Here is a 21,108-nt window from a genome sequence, read left to right on the forward strand (position 1 = left end):
TTTTGATTTATTTCTTTTTTGTATTGTAAAGGCTCCAAAGCTACTGAACCGCTTTGAAAAATTTCTACACTCTTCCCGAGTCACACAGGCTATTATTATCCCTTTACGGGTAGTAATGGCCAAGGGACGCTGGCGAAACCGCAGGAAATCGGCTAGTAATGCAATAAAAACTGTTACAGCTAAGTAATCAGAAGAATTCAAAATTAAATTTTGTAATTTTCTAATCATGCTCTTCAGCTGAATTACGCATAGTGACTTTCCATTCAAGAGCTAAACACACTGTACCTATTACAAAACGTAAACCGTACGCATGACTGGCATCTCCAGCCAATTTATCTCGCCATAGAACAAAAACCATTTATTGCATGTTTAAATACAATGCTTGTTCTAGATAAAACAAGTAAATAGGAGTCCAAATAAAACCGTTAACAGATGGTACATGAAGTTTGTTGTAATTTACATACGTGACGTGAATATGGATCGCAAAGACAGTTTAAAGGTGAAGGTGAAGAATGTTCCACCTGATGGAGGATGGGGTTATTTAGTGGCTATTTCGGCTATTATATGCTTTGTAAGTAGTTTTGTGAATACGATTGGATTTAAGCATAATGGAGTTTTAGTGGAGTGGAGGTGACTCGGGATGCGACCGCAAAATTTTCGGCATGGAATTTTGAGCCAGGGGATTTTAATAATAAGTAAATGATTTCTGGAAATCATTTAAGTTTTAAATAAAAATATGGTTTACATATACATATTGGGTACACACCTAGCTACTGTACATTACATAGACGGCAATAATATGACAAGAGTACTGTAGTAATAATACCTACTGACTACTACAATACTATTAGGTAAGGACTACGGTAGATAGGTAGTAGCAGTTTTGTAGAGAGTACCTACTTCTTTAGAAAGGGCAACTTTTTATCCGGTTACGGAAAGTGGTTCAGAGATTTTCGGAGACAGCTACTATGAGTGACCGCTGACTGTGATGCGGTTACTTAAAATTACAACCTTGACTCAAAATAGTGAAATAACTTGACATGTTTTTGGGCATAAATCACCTCAAACCCCACCCATCTTGCAAAATAATGATCACAAATGCATAACTTTTCTTACCATATATTTTCAGTCTACAACGACGGCATTTGGAGGTTGCTTCGGGATAATGTACAATGACTTCATAACCGAGGTATCAATGAGTTCAGCCAGCGTCACGCTGCTCACAGGAATATTCTGCCTTTCTGTAGCTTTAACTGGTAATTATTCAATCATATTGCTTTTCTACCGGGTTCTTATTATGAAGATAGTTTTCGGAATAAAAAATCTAAGGCTAGTACTGGGTTCAAAAAAAGGTTCATACTGGGTTAAAAACTGATATTAAAAACTTCATCAAATTCGTGACAATAAAATACTTTTTTTTTTAAAGGATTTTTCTTATTAAGGAGAGCCTAAGCATGAATTATCTCACGTGCTCCAAGTGAGTCTTCAGTCAGTTTTAAGTACTGGTTCATAAGATGTTTTCCTTAAGCAAATCACATTTAACATTAGACTGATGATGCCTTTTACACACACCTTTGCTTCTTCTTTGCCTCTAATCTAACTTAACCTGTCGTGTGTTAATCGTCGTAATGTGCCACATCCACGAAAATACAGTTAAAATTATGAACTGCCCCAATTAATGCAGAAAAATAGAACTCATACAATACGTTAACCAATTCCAGGTTTCTTCACATCACCTCTTCTATCAATAATGTCAATGCGATGGTTGGCGTTTGCCGCTTCAGTGGCTTTCGCTTTCGGGACCTTCGGCACGGTGATCATGACGACACCACTAATGTTCTTCATGACCGCAGGAGTATTACAAGTAATTTAGTTTCATAGATTTAAAAGATAATAAATTACGGAATCAAGCATTACTTTGCGTAAATCTTACGCGAGACAGTTAATCGAGGCTTTGGATACTCGACACGTTTTTATTCGTCCCTCTGCGGGGTAAGTTCAGGAAATGTTGACTGATCGACCGGCTCGTCAATTACTCGGTAAATAAACTAGACAGTTTAAATTAACGCTATATTTTTTTTGACATTTTATTTTTTATTGAATAATAATGCTTATTTTTATCTGCACTTTGCACACTACTATTTATATCTCATTAATTTTATTTTTGTGTTTCATGCTTATTATCAGATTAATTAACATGGGAAAACTTAGTTTAATATTTAAATTTTTTCATTACAGGGTGCTGGTTTAGGCGTACTATTCAACTTAGCTTGTACTGTAGTGAATGATTACTTCGTTGAAAGACGAATTCTAATCATGAGTTTCGTTCAAACTGCCACAGGTAAGTGACAACAAAGCCTTTCACGCAATTTCAAATTTCATCGTTTGTACGATCCGCTCAGAAAATCGGTCATTGTGAAAGCGCTAAATGGACACTACAGAATATCTTGGAATATTGTACAAATGTAGGTACATACAATGGACCTATGTACATTAGATCGGTTGACAAAGAAAATATTGTACTAAAATCAATTGATACGCGTGACCATTCCCAGAAAATGTCGATTTCATTAATATTTTATTTTAAATTATTGCAACACTATACAAAAAATTAAAACACTCATAATTTAGAAATTAATAGCCTCACATTAATACCTACTGGTTTTCTAATGTTATTTAAATTGATTACAGGGGTCAATGCCATGGTCGCGCCGATGTTCGTCAGATGGTCGATGGAGCAGTATGGATCGAAAGGCACGCTTCTCCTCATTGCTGGACTGTCGCTTCACAACTTTGTGGCTGTGTTGCTGATGCAGCCGGTACGATGGCATATGAAGAGGGTTGAAGTACCGGAGAAGGCTGAACTTAGTAAGGATTTATGTAATTTCAATGGTTTTTAAAAGCTTTCTGAGATGGGATAGGACTAGCTGTTCCCTGCAGTTCCGCCTTCGTCCCGAGGGAACTTCTACCCTTGCCCGAATAAAATAGTCAAAGTCCTTTATCGGCATCGAGAATATCTGTGTACCAAACAGTCAGAGTTTCTTTCCATTTATGATGATTTTCTTTTAAATTTTTTGGACACTATAATCAACTAACTAAACGAAGAAGTACAGTAGTGTTTCAAATGTCGATTTTAAATATAAAAATGATACCTTGAAAAGAGAAAATGAGATCTCTAGCATTAATTTGAAAAAAATCTAACTATAAAAATATTACTTTATAGAACTTCTTCTAGAAGAAAATAATGATGTCAAGAAATTGGATACACCAGTGATAAAACTGACTGATTTAGAAAATCCAACAAAGGAAGCTTTGGCAAAGGCTTTAGAGATGCCAGAAAAAAAGAAGAGCGGTATCAGGTACTACTATATATTTATAAGCACTATATAAACATATATAGCTTAATGAGTGCCATAGGTTTTAAAAACAAGTTTCAGTTTCACTATAGTTCATTTAAAAAATATTCGCGTAATGAACTACTAGGAATCTTCGCGTGAAAGACAACTGATTTGATCAATAGTTGCTTTCGTAAAAATGCTAAAAATTAATTTACTTCAGAAACTTTTGACAGCAAAAAATGTTTTAGGCCCCGACTATCACCGAAGCGGTGCGGAAACGTTTTTAAAGAACCATAGAATTCCGTTGTTTAAACATCTCTTCTCCGGGCACTCAGTAGGTACTATGCACATTATATCCTCGAGTGGAAAAATTCTATTGGTTGTTTAAACTCCTCCAGGCTCTGCGTCTTGTCCTTAAAACGCCACTCTGGTGCATACAAGTATACAATATTTAATTGTTTTCTTCATGTCTTTTCAGAAAAATTATAGATTCAGTAATAGATCCATCACTGGTGAAGACTTATTTATTTTCTGGTGCTGCGCTTGGTACCGCAATGTGTTCCAATGCTGATGGTATTTACATGGTGATGTCGCCACAGTACTTGTATTCCATGAATTGGAGTAAGGTTAGTATTGCTTCAAAATTAGATAAATCTTTTGCTATGCCAACATTTCTGCTGGCCCAATATTGCCATAAATATCCTTTATTTCGCAAGCGCTATGTGTAATAATTTCTAAATATTTATTGATTTATACATACCTACTATAATCATCTTCAGATGAATACCTACTATTTAAAATAAAACTTTAAGGTATCTCTTTTAGAAGGCTTTTGAAACAGCAAAACCAACAGTAATTGTGGCTTCGCCAATTTATATTAAAAAAAAATATATATATTTTTTCAGGAAAACGTAGCCATGGCAGTAACGTTGTATGGATTTGGAGACTTATCAATGAGAATAATATTTACTATGATCTCAAAATGGATGAATAAGTTAGGCGTTAAGAACATTTACATCGTTGGAATCGTCATAGCAATTATTTCAAGACTTGGTAAGTATTCCCTTAAAGATGTTAGCTAGATTATTAGCCGCAAGAAAGTATAGTAAATGGAGAGTAGGATAACCAAAAAAGTGTTGCCTCAAAACATTTAACTGTTAAATACGTGCCAGCATTAAACAGTGAATCATGGTTGCTTCGTCTGCGATATAGACTACACTGTCATTTTAGCAGTTCTTATTTTATCAAAAACTTTTTTCAAAATCATTTATTTGAAGAGGCTTAAACGCTGCTGCGTTTTACTAAAGTGTTCCTCCCAAAAATTATGACAAAACTTTTTCATGTGAGGAATAAGCTCAGTAAAATAAGGATCACAATGCTTCTTTGCCAAATTGTACTTCATTTTCCTTCCATCCAGCTACTGACGGGGATATTAAGCGCTCAATTTTATCCATTTCCTCAAAAGCAGTAGGAGATGATGGGCTTCATCTTCGAATTCTTCTTCCCATTCTTGATGTACTTATTCCTGTGATTTTACATCTTATCAACTTCTCCCTATTTACCAGTTCCTTTCCTTCAGCATGGAAAAAAGCCCATGTATTGCCTTTACCCAAGGTACCCAATCCCTCCTCCGTTTCCCAGTTCCGTCCAATATCCATACTTCCAATCCTCTCCAAAGTCCTTGAGAGTGTTGTCAATAATCAACTGTCTCACTTTCTTTCCTCTAACAGCCTGCTGAGTCCATACCAGTCTGGTTTTCGTCCAGGCCATAGCACAGTCTCCGCTCTGGTGAAAATTACGGATGACATCAGACTGGCAATGGAGCACCGGCGCTTAACTGTGTTGGTATTACTGGATTTCAGTAGTGCTTTTAACTCAGTTGATTTTGACATCCTCCTAGGTATCCTCTCCTCTCTTAATATATCTCCGTCTGTAATTGCGTGGTTTAGTTCCTATCTTCGAGGTCGCTCGCAGTCGGTTCGCTCTGACGAGGGTTCCTCTGAGTGGTGTGATCTTGCTGCGGGTGTTCCTCAAGGCGGCGTTCTCTCTCCTCTACTTTTCTCCGTTTTTATTAACGCCATCACAAAGTCACTTACTTCACATTACCATCTCTATGCAGACGATTTGCAGCTTTATCAACATTGTAACCTTGAGGAGCTTCCTAGGACGATTGATGCCATCAATAATGATCTTGACAACATAAGTCAGTGGGCTAAGAGCTTTGGACTTTTAGTCAACCCTTCTAAATCTCAAGCTATCATTGTTGGTGGCAGATATTTTCTAAATAGGTTACAATCTCCTCCGCCGCTCTTGTACGATAATGTTACTATAACTTACTCTTCGCACGTCAAAAACCTGGGTGTGCTAATGGACAGTCACTTGTCTTGGGGTAAACACATTGCGGAAGTAAGCAGGAGAGTATTTTGCACGTTTCAGTCTCTCAAACGGCTCCAAAAGTTCCTGCCTTTTTCAACAAAAATTACTCTCGCTTAGTCGCTTCTTCTCCCACTTTTAGATTATGCTGATGTCTGTTTCCTTGATGCGACTGAGGAACTTCTAGATAAGCTCGAACGTCTGCAGTATCTGTGCATCCGCTTCATTTTCGGGCTCAGGAAGTACGACCACGTGTCGGAATTTCGAAGTCGGTTGAAGTGGTTGCCTATTCGGCGGCGTCGAGATGCTCACATTCTTTCTTTTCTTTTCTCTCTTCTCTACAATCCTCGCTCACCAAGATATCTTCGGGAACGTTTTGAGTTTCTTGTTCCGAGAGGCAAACCTTGTCGCACTTCCTCATCTCTCCTTCTTCGTGTCCCTTCCCACACTACGAGCCGCTATGATGGATCGTTCACTGTTCGTGCTGTGAGACTGTGTGTGTGCCCTTCCACATTCGATACGCGAAAGCCCATCGTTGGGTGCATTCAAGCGACGAGTAAAGGAATAATATTTATCGACATGAATGATATTTATATTCGTATGTATATATATATATATTATATGTATTATGTTTATGTATTGTGTAGTTTTACTACATATATATGTTTAGTATATTGTTATTTGATATTTTTGTTTAGTTTTCAATGTTTGTTGTGCACTTTTTAATCTACCCTACCACTATCAAATCTCTCCATGGCTTTAAGGTTGGCTGTAAGAGAACCCAATTCTGGGTTAAGCTCGCCATTGTACATAAACTGTCTTTTTTTTTATTATTATGTATTGTTAAGTGTGCAATAAAGAATAGTAACTAATCACTGGAAATAACTATGCCCTCAGCAATAGCCTCGGAAGCTAGCTTATCAGCTATCAAAAACTTTGAAAAAGATTCTTGATAATCCAAGCTAAACCTCAACAACCATCTACGATTGTCTCATGTTCTGTATTAGCATCAACCATAAAAAATTGTAGTGACAAATTAATTAATTCCTTTTTCAACATTCCAGGTATGCTATGGTGGACCAGTATTCTAGCCACCATGGTGTTCTTCACACTGATGGGCGTGGCGCACTGCTCCATTGCAGTCCTTATTCCCCTAGTCATATCTGAGAGTGTGGCGCCTGATAAATTCACTTCAGCCTTGGGTATTACTTGTTTCCTTACTGGTACATCAAGCTTGGTTATTGGACCTGCTATTGGTAAGTTTTTTTTTCAATTTCTTTTGTTTTAATTTTTCCGATTATGTAATGCTCTTTTTTATCAACATCGAACCTCCTTTAGTCCTGACACTAATGTCATGTGCTGTTTTCCACCAATAACCTGGAATAATTTTGTGTTTCCCGTTTGCATTATGTTTTAAGCATTTAACAATGCTAATATGTATTACTCTATAACTAGCGCATGTTATCAAAATTTTAACAGTATTAAAATTTTATAGAATTTTCCCATCATAAATATTGAATAGGCCCATAACTTCCTATTACTTAATTATTTAACTAAAACATGACAGAAATTAACATAACTGTTTTTAAATTTTGTCACCAGTATCATAAGTCACATAATCACCATTAATACTGATTTGTTTTCATTTTATGTTAATTTTGGTCAAGGAGAACAAAATGCCTAGCGGAGATCTCATAACACAAAAACTCCTAAGAAAACAGCGCGCCAAAATGCACGAGAAATGTTACTAGCTCCACCCTCATGCGCCTTCTGTAGAACCCGCCCTTTTTTCCGAAAACTAAATGACCAATCGATATAGACTAATCTTTGAGAGATTCGTCATGATTCGACAAGGAACGCGAACGCCTTGTTAATTCACGCCTACCGTATATTAATTGACCCACAAGAAAGCGCCCGACCTACTTGCTTTATGGCATCTCTACTCATCGTTCATTCTTCCGTGATTTATGCGAACATTGTTGATCTGTGACTGATTGCTCTTACAATTCTTGCAGGTGCTGTCCGGGATTACACTAACAGCTATTCTACTGCTTTCTATATCTTAACTTCGATGTATGCACTTGTTGCCATATTGTGGCCGATAGAACTTATTGTTAAACACAGAAGAAGAAAACACTCAGAGAGTAAAAACTCTAGTCAATTAAATAAAGGTTTTGAATGAATTTAAGCTCTGATTTCATATACCAACTAAAAAATATTCTGATAATCCCAGAACTAGTCTGATTGCCTACCTATCGGAAAATCGCCCTTCCTATCCTTCTATCCTTTCCTACCTACTTAGTAAAGCTTTTCACTATTTAATGCACTTTTTATTATTTCCTTGATACCATATAAAATTACCTATACCCTGGTCTTATGCTGAAAAACTCCAAACAGCATCAAAACTACAGTACCCAAAGTCACCCAACCAACCCGATACATTGTGATTCTTTCATTTCCCACAATACGTTTTGGAGGCACAAAACAAGTCAACAAAGTAGTCGTCCAAATAGTGTGAGGGTAAATAGAGTGAACCGTGGAAGCAGGCTTAGTTTATTTATCCGTCGTGGCAAGACTATTTGCTGTGCAGTCACAAAGTTCCGTGAATCATTTGGAAATAGACCCGGTAGCTCACGTAACGGAGTTGAGAAAGAAATTGTGGAGAAACTAGTCTTCTTTTATTTGTTAGTGTGCATGATCAAATCCTGATGACGATATAAGTGTGAATTTGAGAACGTAAAGAATGCAATTTTGTCATTTCTTTTCAGAATCGGCTATTTGAGCCTTAAAACTTAAATAATTAAGTCTAAGGCTGATTTTACAGTCACGCTGCCCACCCGCTGACCATCAACGCCGATGACCGAAAATAATAAATGACCTCTAAGAAGCGTTTTTAATTCCGCCTATATAACTATCAGAACATACGATTTTCGGAAAAAAATACACGCATAGCTGTCAGTGCCCATGGTCAATGTGACTGTAAATGTAAAACCTGCCTTAAACTAATCAAAGCTCCACCTTATACATAGGTGTGAAAAATTAGAACCTTGATTAATTCTTTCTTCATCATGCATTTTAAATTAATTCTAATATTACATTGCGGTGATAACTTAATCTAGCTGGCTAATGGTGCTCCCACATTGCCGTTATAAAATGTTTGTAAACATTTTATAACACCAAAACATTTACTAACAAATGTTAACAATTGTTGCACTTTGTTAGAAACTGTTACATGTTATAAGTGCTCCTACATTGATGGAAAATGTTTAAACATTTTATAACATCTAGTATTGGCTCGCAGTTTGGTTTCGCCTTCTGAGGGCTGAGGACGCCCTTATAAAATGTTTACAAACAAAAGATAACACATGTTTTATTTTGTTATAATTTGTTTTGTTATAAAATGTTTACTAACATAACTAAACATTTTCTAACATGAAAATTTATTTGTGATTAAATGTTTGCTAACAAATGTTTACTAACGTTATTAAACATTTTCTAACGGCAATGTGGGAGCACCATTACAAATCATTTTGACACATGCATAGTGACATATGCGTACAAACATGACAGTTCAGGTGACAAGAAAAAAACTAAACTAGACGAGCCAAGGTCTAAAAGTCATTTTATTAAACCTACATTTAAACTTTGTTGAGGTAGTTCTATTATTATGTAAAATGTATTCTCGAATACAAAATTTTATTAAAATATCGTTTTAATAATCTGCTTCACACGTCATAAGAACACGTTTTGTTAATGTGGCTCGGTAACAGGATGTGTGTTAATTTTTCCAAAAGTGCCCAAAAGTGGTTTTAAAGGGATTGTGACTTTATTCTTTTATTTGGTCGCTAAATTAAAATATATTTTTTTCCTTGAGTCTTCACTCGTTTTTCACAATATTATTCTATCACCTGTTGTTACTGCCTTTTTTTTTATCGTCCCACTGCTGGGCACAGGCCTCCTCTCACATGGAGAAGGATTGAGCATTAATCACCACGCTTGCTCAATGCGGGTTGGTGATTTCAGACTATAGTCCAGGTTTCCTCAAGATGTTTTCCTTCACCTTTTTATCAGCCATTGGTGTTCAAGATATACTTAGAAAGTACATACAAACTTAGAAAAGCTGCATTGGTACTTGCCTGACCTGGAATCGAACCCACACCCACATACTCGAGAGGTTGGTTCTTTTAACCACTAGGCCACCACGAACTATTTTATTTTATTTTTATTCTATCACCTATACAGTTGCAATCTTTTTTGCCACGCAAAAAAAAATGCGCTTGTCCAAATTCCGCTTGCCGTCCACGAGAACTGCTATGCATGACTTTCGCAAGTCTACAAGCAGCGTCAACATTTTTCAGACAAGTCTGCCATTCTAAACAAGATCATACAATGCGAGAGCTACAACCCTCGATCACCTACTGGTTACAACTGGCGTCATCGCACGTCAGTTGCCTACCATAATAATAATACAGTGCTCTCCCGTGATCACTACATAACTTCCAGACTACGGGCTGCTTACTGGAATACTGTCGCTCTTGCGACCTCTAGACCAACGAGGCAGTCACTGACTGACTGTCTACCATAGACTTTTTTTAATCACAGGCTATACTTATTGTTGTTATATGACAACGTGAGTACATACTTATCTTTCGGAATTCCCAGGTGCAGTGCAGTTGTTAGGAGCTGATAACTATAATTCCTCTAATAAACAGATGCGATTGTAACTTTCTTTGATTGTTGAGAACATAGCAACGGGTTTAAGTCATTTTACTATGAAAGTATCTACCTTTTATGAATAGCACTTTCTCAACTGCACTGAAGGATGTAAGGGGGGACCTATCAAGTAAATTATATAACTTATACAATAGGACTTTTAATCGGGTGGGGGAAGGTGTTCCATTGGGATGAAAAATGCGACATACAGGTCGTAATTTAAGTATTTAAAGAAAGTTTTTTAAATTATTTTTGTAAATATCGCGAAATATGCAACTAGACCTGACCGGCAAGGCCAGACGCATAAACATAATATAATTATGATATATTGTAAATGTATTATGAATCTGTCAGAATATTTTATTTACAACGTCATAAATATCATTATTGTAATCAATACCAAATTAGTTTTGTGCTTTAATTACTGCTTTTTGAGATATCATTAAAGACTCAAAGAGATGTCAGCAACCCCAGCGGGGCCCAGCAGGGCCAAGGCCTGCCGGGGCTGCGGGTTGTTCGCAAGAGATACCGCGGCCCTGGTACATAAAAGGCCTATGACGGAACACGACGGTTTTTAGTCAGTAAGAGTCTGACACTCACTCACCGCTGCTAACCCACAGCGGGAGGGGTCATTTGATGATTTTTGACGTCGGTAAAAAAAAAAAAAAACAGACTGACAATGCATTTCGCACCGACGCACGACTTCAAAGGATACTCGTTTGTGTCACAGTTACAGTTACAGTCACTTCAGGCAAAGTCAAAGTCAAGTCAAAGTAAAATCATTTATTTCATTTAGGCCTTTACAAGCACTTATGAATGTCAAAAATTATAAATAAGGTTGATTCTAGTTGCCCATTCCAAAAGTAGCTTCCTATGGAGAAGAACGGGCAAGAAACTCCACACTCTTTTAAAAATAATAGGTATTACAGTTTGTTTGTATTGATACATACTATAATAACATGCAAAGATCATGTAAAAAATGTGAGAATAAAAAAATATATAATGCTATAGGCGTTACCTAAAAGCTGTCCATCTGTCCATCACCAGGCTGTATCTCCTGAAACATGATAGTTGAGTAATTGATCACAGATTGCGTAAGTAGGTATCTGTAGCCGCTAAAATAACAAATACTAAAATTTTATTATAATTATTATCTCCATACAACATAGTTTAAATAAACGAAAATTCTTTTGTAATTACAAACACCTTCATGCGTCAGTCTCGCACTGGGCCCATTTTTTACACGTGCTTAGACTAAACATAGTCTACCTATTACCAAGTTACACGGATTAGCAATACACACGACATGATACAGGATTTTATTTCAACGCTACATTTAATTAGCAAGTCAATCAAGCTCTAGATCGCTATCTGATCAGTCATTAAAAATGGACAATAAATAAGGCACAATGATCTTAATTAAGCATTTTGTTTTTTTTTCAAATATTTTGAGTGCAAGTTCAAGGATAAGCTATCGAAAAAATTTGGATCTTTGTATGGGTAAAGGTTATTTAATTAAGCACAAATATGGAAACATTGAGATAAAATTCCAAGGGAAACCTGATGCAAAAAGAATGAGTTTAAAACTATGGTAGGCTTTTCGTCTACAGCCCTCTAAATTGATAAGTTCCATATTTTTACTTACTAGAAACAAATGGGTACCTAATTAAAATATCTTTGGGTTGGGTAGGTCATCCGAATCATCTTGAAGTTATTGCATTATTCTCATAGTCTACTAAAGCTATTTGTTATAAACTTTCCAAACAAACTTTGTTTTGACAAATAAACAAGAAAAGTGAAACGGAACGCAAAATCTGCCAAAATTGCATCCGAGTTTCGCAAGTCATGGCCTCCTTCACATAGCTTTGAATACTAATCAGCTGACATTTCCGATGTTTTTCTCCCCTAGAAACATCAATGGAAACTACCGTTGTTTATTTGGTACATTTAAATTGATTTCAAATGTGAAACCTTCATACATAACCGCTATTGAGCCACCTTGAGCCTTTTATGAGTTAAAAAAAAAATGTTAACAGACCACGTTCCGCTACACGTTGATATGACGTCAAACCCCAGACGGGTTAAAGAACCTGTTGGTTTAGATTTTGATTTATTAATTGTTTTATTTATTTAAGTGTAGCGTGGTGAACACGTGGTTCGTGGCGTTGATGGATAACTGAGGTCATGATGTCTAAGCTTGGGCCCTTTAAACCTTGATCTGTTGCCCTTGGTAGGCCCTAGAGCAATGGCAGCGTTTTACTTGTTGGCTGTTGATAATGACTTCCGTTCATGTCTGCGTTATAGTGAGAATGATTTTCCTAAACTTAACAAATTATCACGCTAATGGCCAGAGTCAATATATTTTTGTATGACTTCTAAAAACTTATATACAACTTATATTATTGTCTCCATGGAGATTTGGATCTAATTTTGAGGTTTTTAATGAATTAAAGATTAGTGATTTTTGGTATCTAATGAATATGGTAGATATAGGCCTAGGTGAACGCGGGAATTATTAGTATGTACACAAACTAGCTAAGAAATAACTGGACATCAGATTATGACTTCTATGTACTATAACAACTATAAGTAGGTGGACCTAATTAACTATGTAAATATGTTGTACTTCACAAGCACATACAAGAGTTCATTAAACCATGAGCACGTTAACTTTCTTTCTTTTCGTTTTTTTTTTGTTTATGTTAATGTAATTGGTGTGTAAACCGTTTTAACATAATAAATAAATAAATAAATAAATAACTGTAATATTTCAATAAGCAAAAAGTTAACCCTAATAAATTAGAACCAATCATTAGTGTTCTAGAACAGAATGAGTAATCTTCTGTTATCAATTAAACCGTTCAATTTTAATTGTTTGCTTAGAGCTTATGTCTGACATCGACTTATTTTTCTTTATCAGAAAACTGAAACTGTATCATTACATGTTTATATGAATAAACCGATGATCTATGTTAGAAATAGCGAAAACTTTCAAATCTCGCCGAATTATCTACATAATGACTCATCTTTTACTGAAAAATAACTACTACAAAACATATGCATAATACGTGAAACTTTCCCTCCACTTAAATAATATTATTCAGTGTAGTTCACGAGTGTGTAACTAAGAATTTTTATATTACCACCTGCAAAGATTATAAATGTTTATTTGCCACTTAAAGTAAATGTTGAAACATGGTTGCTTTATAATCCATTTATATGAAGAATTATATGAAGTGGTATTGGGTTTCCTACGACCTTGCTGTAGGACGAAAACAGCAGTAGATTTTATCTTTCGTAATCTAGCATTTTAGCTACTCATTACATGAAAACGTGCTGTAAAGGATTTACATTTATTTTTCTTGTCACTAGCGAGTCTTGTAAACACGTGCACCCCTATATTGTCACACCTTCCCTGATCTGTTTGCGCACTGTTGCCATCAATAGATAGAATAATTTGCTATAAAATGTTAAGATGTTTGGGACTAAATTGGCTTAAGATAAGTTGCACGCTTGTTGCGAGCTACATCTTGCTGTAAAAGTGTAACCCGTCTTGGAAGTTGGCTACCCTGAACCTCAAGCTTCGGGCACGCCACCAGGCTGTACACCTACATAAATGTTATGATTTTACGAAGGCTGGTTGTTACTTAAACGGTGTAAAAGAATTAGACCATTTTTGGTTGTAGTTGTTACATAAATGATAGGAATGCCTTGCAGTTTTTTGTTTTTTGTATTACTCTTAATTTATTTCTCCACTTAAACTTCAGTATCTGTTGACTCAGCAGCTAAAAAGCTGGGTGGAGGGAGGGGTAAAGCAAACAAGCAACTTAGCATGTCATCGATCCACATAAAAATATTATGAAATATTCCGTCGCTCGTAAAATTTATCGTGTAACCTACATGGGACGGATTTTTCCACAGAAAACAAAATAAGCTGTATCTGGTCTGATGAAAGTTGTTTAAGTAAACGATGTTATAGCGTGGGCGTGTAACTAGATAGATACAACGATGTTAAAACTGTACATAGTTGCAAAAAGGTTTTATCGATCCATAGTTTTGACGATACTTCAGTTCTAGGTGGATAAATTTTTGGGTAGCAGAATAACAAGCCGTTTTAGCAAAGTAAGTAACGGCCACACGGGTGCTCGATCATGAGGTTAAGCAACGCTTGACGCGATCGATCCGTCATTGGGTAACCATCTATGACGAGTACCTCACCGTATTATTTCAAATACCGTTTATTATTTATTTATATATTTCAAATACCGTTTATTATTTTCCGAGAGTTGATCAACTACCTAGAAAATTGATCAACTTACGTGTCTTGTTATTTTCCGGTGACACCTCTATCTATCAGATGGCACGTTGGGGGTCGTAGTCCTGGCTGCCCTTTTGAACATATGGAGCAATCTTTTCGCGTAGTCAGAAGCCAAAAAATCATGTAAAACACTGGTGCTTGCTACACCCGGTTAGACTGGAAGTCGAGCCCAACATAGTTGGTAAAAGTCTAGGCAGATGATGAGATTAGCAGTAAATTATGATAGAGAACTAGTTCTAAATGATACTAAACTTGTGGTATTATTGGTAGGTTATTATTTGTTGATTGTAATCAGAGATGAGCTATTAGATATCTCTTTATTATCATGAATACTTTATTTAGTAGCGTCTGTATCATTAATTCGTATTATGATGCCTATTTTAGCTGATCCACCTATATGCTTCACACATTTATATAATTTGGCATATGGAATGGGCATTTGGCATATGGCTACTTCTATCCATTGATTGGTCAGAGTTGGATCCATGCTTACAAAACATATGTACTGAACAGCCGTCGTCAAATATCTTTACTACTATGAAATTGGTTACTATACGGTACAGGTACTTAGAGGTGTGCAAGGGTCAAAACGTTAGAATAAAAACTTTCTGAGAAATTAGCGAATTTAATTTATCCTAGAAAAGGCTGAATGTCAGAAATGAACTGTGAGATACTGCAATAATTATTAATGAGTTAGTAGTAGGTACTTGCTATGTCGATAAATAAGGCTATCACAGTTCACTTTTAGTACTTATTAGTAGTGTAAACTGATACCAAAATACATAATTTATCACGTACAGAATACACATTGTAAGGTAAAAAAGTCTCTTCTCATTCAATGGATTCTGATAAAGTTATAGCTTTGGAAAAATCCTTCTGGGCTTTCTGGAAAATTTCGAGAAAGGTACTTTTTATCCAGTTGCGAGAAATAGTAACCAATAGACGCGGGCGGAAGCCAGCAAGATATAAGGTTGGTAAAAGATTTAAAAATAAATGTTGGTGTAGGTAGTGATCCGTTATAAATATAATCTTATCTAAATTGCATCACAGCTGCAATTACTAAAAATATCACTTTAGGCAACGATAACTATCTTCATTATATCTAGACTTTAGACTGCGACCTTTTGTTTCAATAAAAATGTCACTAGGAGAAGAAAAATCTTACATCTCTATTTATAGCCTTCTTCACTCTCATAAATGGTATAGTTTGGAGATTGTGTGCATGTATAGATGTCTGATACCTTTCACAAAAAAAAAATACAATAATATAACTTATACTTTGATACATACCTAACAGGAAGAGAGAGAGAGAGAGAAATAACGTTTACTTTAAAACAATACTGCTATTATACCTACATTATATTACCTCAATACTGGTGTTCTCCGGGTGCGAGTACAGCTAGTTTTTATAATTTTATTGTTCCTAATGCGGACTATTTTATGATCTTAAGTATTTAATTGGCATCTCGTATTTATCTTTTTGGAAAGATTAAAATCGTAATCAAGCAAAGATAAGCATCTCTGTATTATTCCAAACATTAATTTTGATGTTTTAGATATCGTGATATCAATTTTCGTTGCTATGGCAAATCACAATAAACATTATATTATAGATACTACACTTCGCCCGCGGATTCACTTGTATGGAAAAAAATTACTTCCACCACCAGAAAAAAGCCTATCGTCTCTAAAATCTTGGAGACGGAAATAGGCCATCAATATAAGTTTCGAATTTAGAATATTAATTGAAATTAGAGTCCTGAACCGATTTTATAGATCCAATCCTAGAAAATATGTGGATAGTCATACCTAACCACTTAAAAAGTATCTCAGTTACCATAATAACCACATCCTACACCTAACTTGAATAAATAATTACCAATAAATAATAGTTAATAAGCTAATTTGAAACAAGTATGTGTAAAACACTGTGATAAATATTACTAAAAAATCTTCTTCTGAGTTCGAACCGGATTAAACTGGTATTGCTGACCAGAACAAAAATGTACCCGTGGTTTTTTATTGCTGGCAACATGCTAATTTATAATAATAGCTATAAAAAGTTTATGTAAAAAATGTATAACAAACCAAACTTTTTTTAAGGCTGGACTTTTGTCGTGCTCATTTTTGATGCTTCTGAATCACCATTCTTACACATAGACCACTGTTGGGTATATGAAGAGCTTCTGTATTTCAAATCTAGAAGGATTCATCAAAATGGATTCTATTGAAGCGATTCGCAACTTTCGGCTGAGGTAATAAGGAAGCATTTTGCATACCTTCTCTTCTTAGCAATCTGGTTAGATGGTCTTACTCTCTCATCTTTTTTTAACTTGGTGAAGTCAAAAAAGGATTTTACCAATTTTGAATTCATTAAAATCTTTTTTCTTCGTCATGGTTATAAAAACGATAGGAAATTGTATCCATATGCTTCGTATCTTTATCATTTCGTAAGAATAAATTTATTTACTCCAAAACTTATGCCACAATCAAAGGCGGTAAGAAATCAATTTTGCCTGTGTTTTTATAATTAATGTGTTTGATTATTAAGTAGATAATTAATCTTTAGGGTCTATTAAAGCAGTAAAGTCGTAAATTATTTTTACTGCGAGTTTCCTCGGTCAGAATTAGAAGGCGATCTGTAAAATTCCATCATTGTGTATTGACTTCCTTCCCTGAACAATGATTTTGGTGGAAATATCCAATTTAAAAACGGTTAAAACAAAGTATGACCCTCGACAAATTACTTTGCCTATCTAACATTTTTTTTTTTTAATTTTTAATGGCATGGCCCTCTAGCCTTTGTGCCAAATCTTCATTTTGCCTATCTAACATTAGATACTTTCTGACATAGATTAGATTCCGTTGCACCAACATTCTAGACTTCTAAATTTAAATTGACGAAACCAAAAAGGTTTACAACTTCCAAAAAATGTTTAACCTATTCGTACCATCTCGTTTTTGAACTGACCAAAGTCCGAATCACGCGTTCCTCTCATGATAGTACGAGTAACATCGTGAATCTATTACTTTTTATATCAATCCAGACACAACTTCGCGCCTCAAGCCCGTTAGGCTGTTGGTTCCGGTTTCAGATAAAATAAACCGTTTATAATGTGTGGGAACATCCGAAACATACTGTGCAAAAGCCTATTTATGAATATAGATTTTTAACCGACTTCACAAAAGGAGAATCTCAATTCGGGTCTTTGTACTTTTTTTATATTTTTTTGATAGCTGTTCCTTACATTCTTCTAGAGGTAATATAAGCAGTTTAATATATTTTAAAGCAATTAGGTAATAAATACCAAAAATATTTCATTATTCCTGAGCATTATAAATTGATACCTATGCTCTATTTTGTTTACTGTACAGGCAATTTCGTGGACTGTAGCTAGTTTAGATGTAGTATAGTCTATTTATAAACTAGAAATAAAAACAAAATGACATTCTACAGAGGTTGGTATACCTAGATCATGATTCATCAGCTGCAAAAAGATTGGTATATCATGTCATAACATGTTATATAAGAAGGCTGTCTGCATTTTATTAAAATCTCATATTACCTGGCCAGAAACAAAATACAAGAAGTCCTTTTTTATAGATCAAACATATTTGACCTCATCCGTGCATTTTTTTTATTCAATCTATTATCTTAAGGCTATGCGGATGTATGTAGGTATGTATATTTGAATTTCATTCATACATTTACGTAATAAGGCTGAGAAAATGAATTATGCAAGTAACCAGTTAACACCTAATTAATACACCACAGATATTGAAGTGTGCAAAATTAATGAATATCGATATTAAGCGATCTGATATTTGCTCAACTGAAAACGGCTCAGAGAAATGGTACTGCCTTGGTTATCTGATCGCGTAGGTATACTCAGCTCAGAGAAAAACGTTTGTGCATTGCGGGAATAATTTGATTATTTCAATCTAAAACACACAATAAAGGACTCCTAAAAAAGGCGCCAGTCGAACCCTACTAAAAACCTACCTATTCAATTTACAAGGACATCTAAAAAACTCAAACATCTTAAGAACTGGCACACAAAAAGACTAGCAACCAAAAAAGATAAAACAATAAAGTTGATGTCCGTAAGGAGTTTCAATTCCCAGAAGTTTGTTGACATAAACCAGTTTTGTAGGCCCAAAAATAACTGGTCTATGGATTGAGCGACCTTTTTTATTTGATTGCCTAACTAATTAGAAGGAGATAACATTGCGTAACATTTCGAAAGTATACTAATGGTACTTAGATGGAATATTTTAATGAATGAGCCCATTTTATCAAATTAATGTCTCAGTCTGTTATCAAAGAGTCTTTGTTTTGGCCCACAATGAGGTTTAATTTGCTCCAAACTTATTTATAGTCTATGATTATACGTTAGGTTAAGTGGACGCAGAGAAACGTAATATTGCGCAACTTGCAATATGATTTAAATTGTTCTTTAACTAACCACCAAAGATAGTGCTAATTGAATATTAAAGGGATATATTGTATATTTGTACCATTTATATACATTTTAAGCGTCACATTTCAATCAATGATCTGACGACATTAATTCGTTTTCTTTAGGTTTAAAAATAGAGTCGAAGGTTGTTAGACTTTAGACTGTTCTTAGACATGTAAATTTTTGTTTATTAGAAAATGCATTTACTTTTTATACAGTCTTTTCTTTTGCAGAGCCATCGTATGTAAGTAAAATATTCGTTTCGGAACCGTTGAAATATTTGGACTAGACTATTTAGAAGCTGTTTAGTCATCCACAGTGCAGAGGTAGGTACCCAAAAAGTACCATTTAGATTATTATTATTATGACATGAAGAATATTTACATTAATTGAAAATAAAATAAAATAAACTTATATATATATATACAATAGGGTGGTCCTTATTTTTCGACTCTTGAATTATCCCCGGGGCACTTTCTCATTCGATTATATACCTTTAAATATGAAATTAGCCTTTTTGTTTTTTTTTTTGGTTAAGATTTAGAGGTCGCTACCAGCTGTCAAATTTTTTACAAAAAGGAAGGATATCTTAAATCATGGTTTCATAAATGTTTTATTTAAGTGTTTATAAAACATTTTACGTGCAAATGAACATCGCATAGATAGAATAAACAATCGCTTCTTGTCAAAATATTAAATTAATTACATTCAGTGAAGAACAAAAGCAATATTTGCTTTTGTTGGTAAAAGAGTAAAGGAAAAAGTACCCTAATACTAACAAGTCAACTCTTATATCTTAAAAATAATTGATTCAAATGTGTACATTAATAACATCTTAGTTCATAGCAACAACAAAATTTGTAATATTTTTATTTCTTGTCTATAAAAATAAATGAATCTAACAAATACAGATTTTGTGTTTTTACTTTAAATTCAAACCTTGGTAGCGACCCCAAAATGTCTCTTAAAAAAATTAAAAAAAAATAATGAAAGACTTTCTTATGGTATATATTCAAATTACGTGGTGCCCCGCAAAATAAAAGAATTTTTTTTTTTTCGTAGGAATAAGGACCACCCTAATATACAACTTAAAACTAATTATTATTAGATTTTTAGCTTATGCACGGGATGAGTTAAGTATGAATTTTTGCTAACTTCATAAATGCTACGTTTTTCTTGTCATACATTTGTTTAATTACAGGTTAAGATGTTACTATATAGATAGATAAGAGCATTGTTCAGTGATACGGGTATAAGTGAAATAATTTGTGTCTCGATGCATTGTCAATTTTAATAATACCTGCAGTAAACTTGAAGGAAAAAGGTAACATTAAATGACAAACGCATCCGTATAATTAAACTATCATAACAAAATAAAACCATCTATTTAACTATGTTCTAGACATTATTAAGTCAAATTATAAAGAAATGCAAGGTATTTAAGTCAAACCAATGACAATTCTAATAATACTTATGATTTTATAGAATACTGCCGCATTGCTGAATAACTGTGATAGGGGCCTGAAATTACCTGCAACAAAAAAAGGATCAATTAGTATTTGAAGGCTGAGAAAAAAAAATACATACCTATTTAATAAGAAGAAAAATAACATTGAATGTGAATCTAGCTTGCATCAGAGGTTTCACCCGTGTTGGGACTATTTCGCACCACGAAATAAAGTAGCTCTTCTCGGAACAAGGACTATCTAACACTGAAAACATTTTTCAAATCAGCTAGCTCTGTAGTTTCTGTAACAACAGCGTTTAGAAAAACAAACGAAGTCTTCTCCTTTATAATATTAAGTCGAATAGATTAGAACAAAAAAAAAACTTAAATCAAATGCTCTTCAGATAGCAAAATGTCTCATATGACGTCTGCTAAACAGTTCCATATTACATAACAAGT

At 34.7% G+C, this 21,108-nt stretch overlaps 2 protein-coding genes across 2 annotated transcripts in view; one reads left to right on the forward strand and one right to left on the reverse strand.

Annotated features, from left to right (window-relative positions):
• Window positions 1-21,108, reverse strand: part of LOC124635257 (solute carrier family 12 member 4) — a 494,187-nt gene that overhangs the window by 285,038 nt on the left and 188,041 nt on the right. The gene's annotated exons all lie outside the window — the stretch shown is intronic.
• On the forward strand, window positions 461-7,894 carry LOC124635288 (monocarboxylate transporter 6-like). The gene is made up of 10 exons (XM_047171158.1): window positions 461-571; window positions 1,130-1,256; window positions 1,722-1,864; window positions 2,239-2,341; window positions 2,692-2,868; window positions 3,224-3,359; window positions 3,817-3,964; window positions 4,244-4,391; window positions 6,776-6,967; window positions 7,727-7,894. The coding sequence occupies exons 1-10, from the start codon at window positions 476-478 to the stop codon at window positions 7,891-7,893; spliced, it is 1,437 nt and encodes a 478-aa protein (XP_047027114.1). The 5' UTR covers window positions 461-475; the 3' UTR covers window position 7,894.

Source organism: Helicoverpa zea, chromosome 1 (assembly GCF_022581195.2).
Source record: "Helicoverpa zea isolate HzStark_Cry1AcR chromosome 1, ilHelZeax1.1, whole genome shotgun sequence".
Classification (NCBI taxonomy): Eukaryota; Metazoa; Arthropoda; class Insecta; order Lepidoptera; family Noctuidae; genus Helicoverpa; species Helicoverpa zea.

What these genes read in the sequence shown, in the direction of transcription:
- LOC124635288 (XM_047171158.1), top strand. Translation starts at nt 476, where the DNA reads ATGGATCGCAAAGACAGTTTAAAGGTGAAGGTGAAGAATGTTCCACCT. An exon ending in TGACCGCAGGAGTATTACAA is followed by an intron (nt 1,865 to 2,238) that starts GTAATTTAGTTT and finishes TTTTCATTACAG; the next exon opens with GGTGCTGGTTTAGGCGTACT. An exon ending in AAAAAGAAGAGCGGTATCAG is followed by an intron (nt 3,360 to 3,816) that starts GTACTACTATAT and finishes ATGTCTTTTCAG; the next exon opens with AAAAATTATAGATTCAGTAA.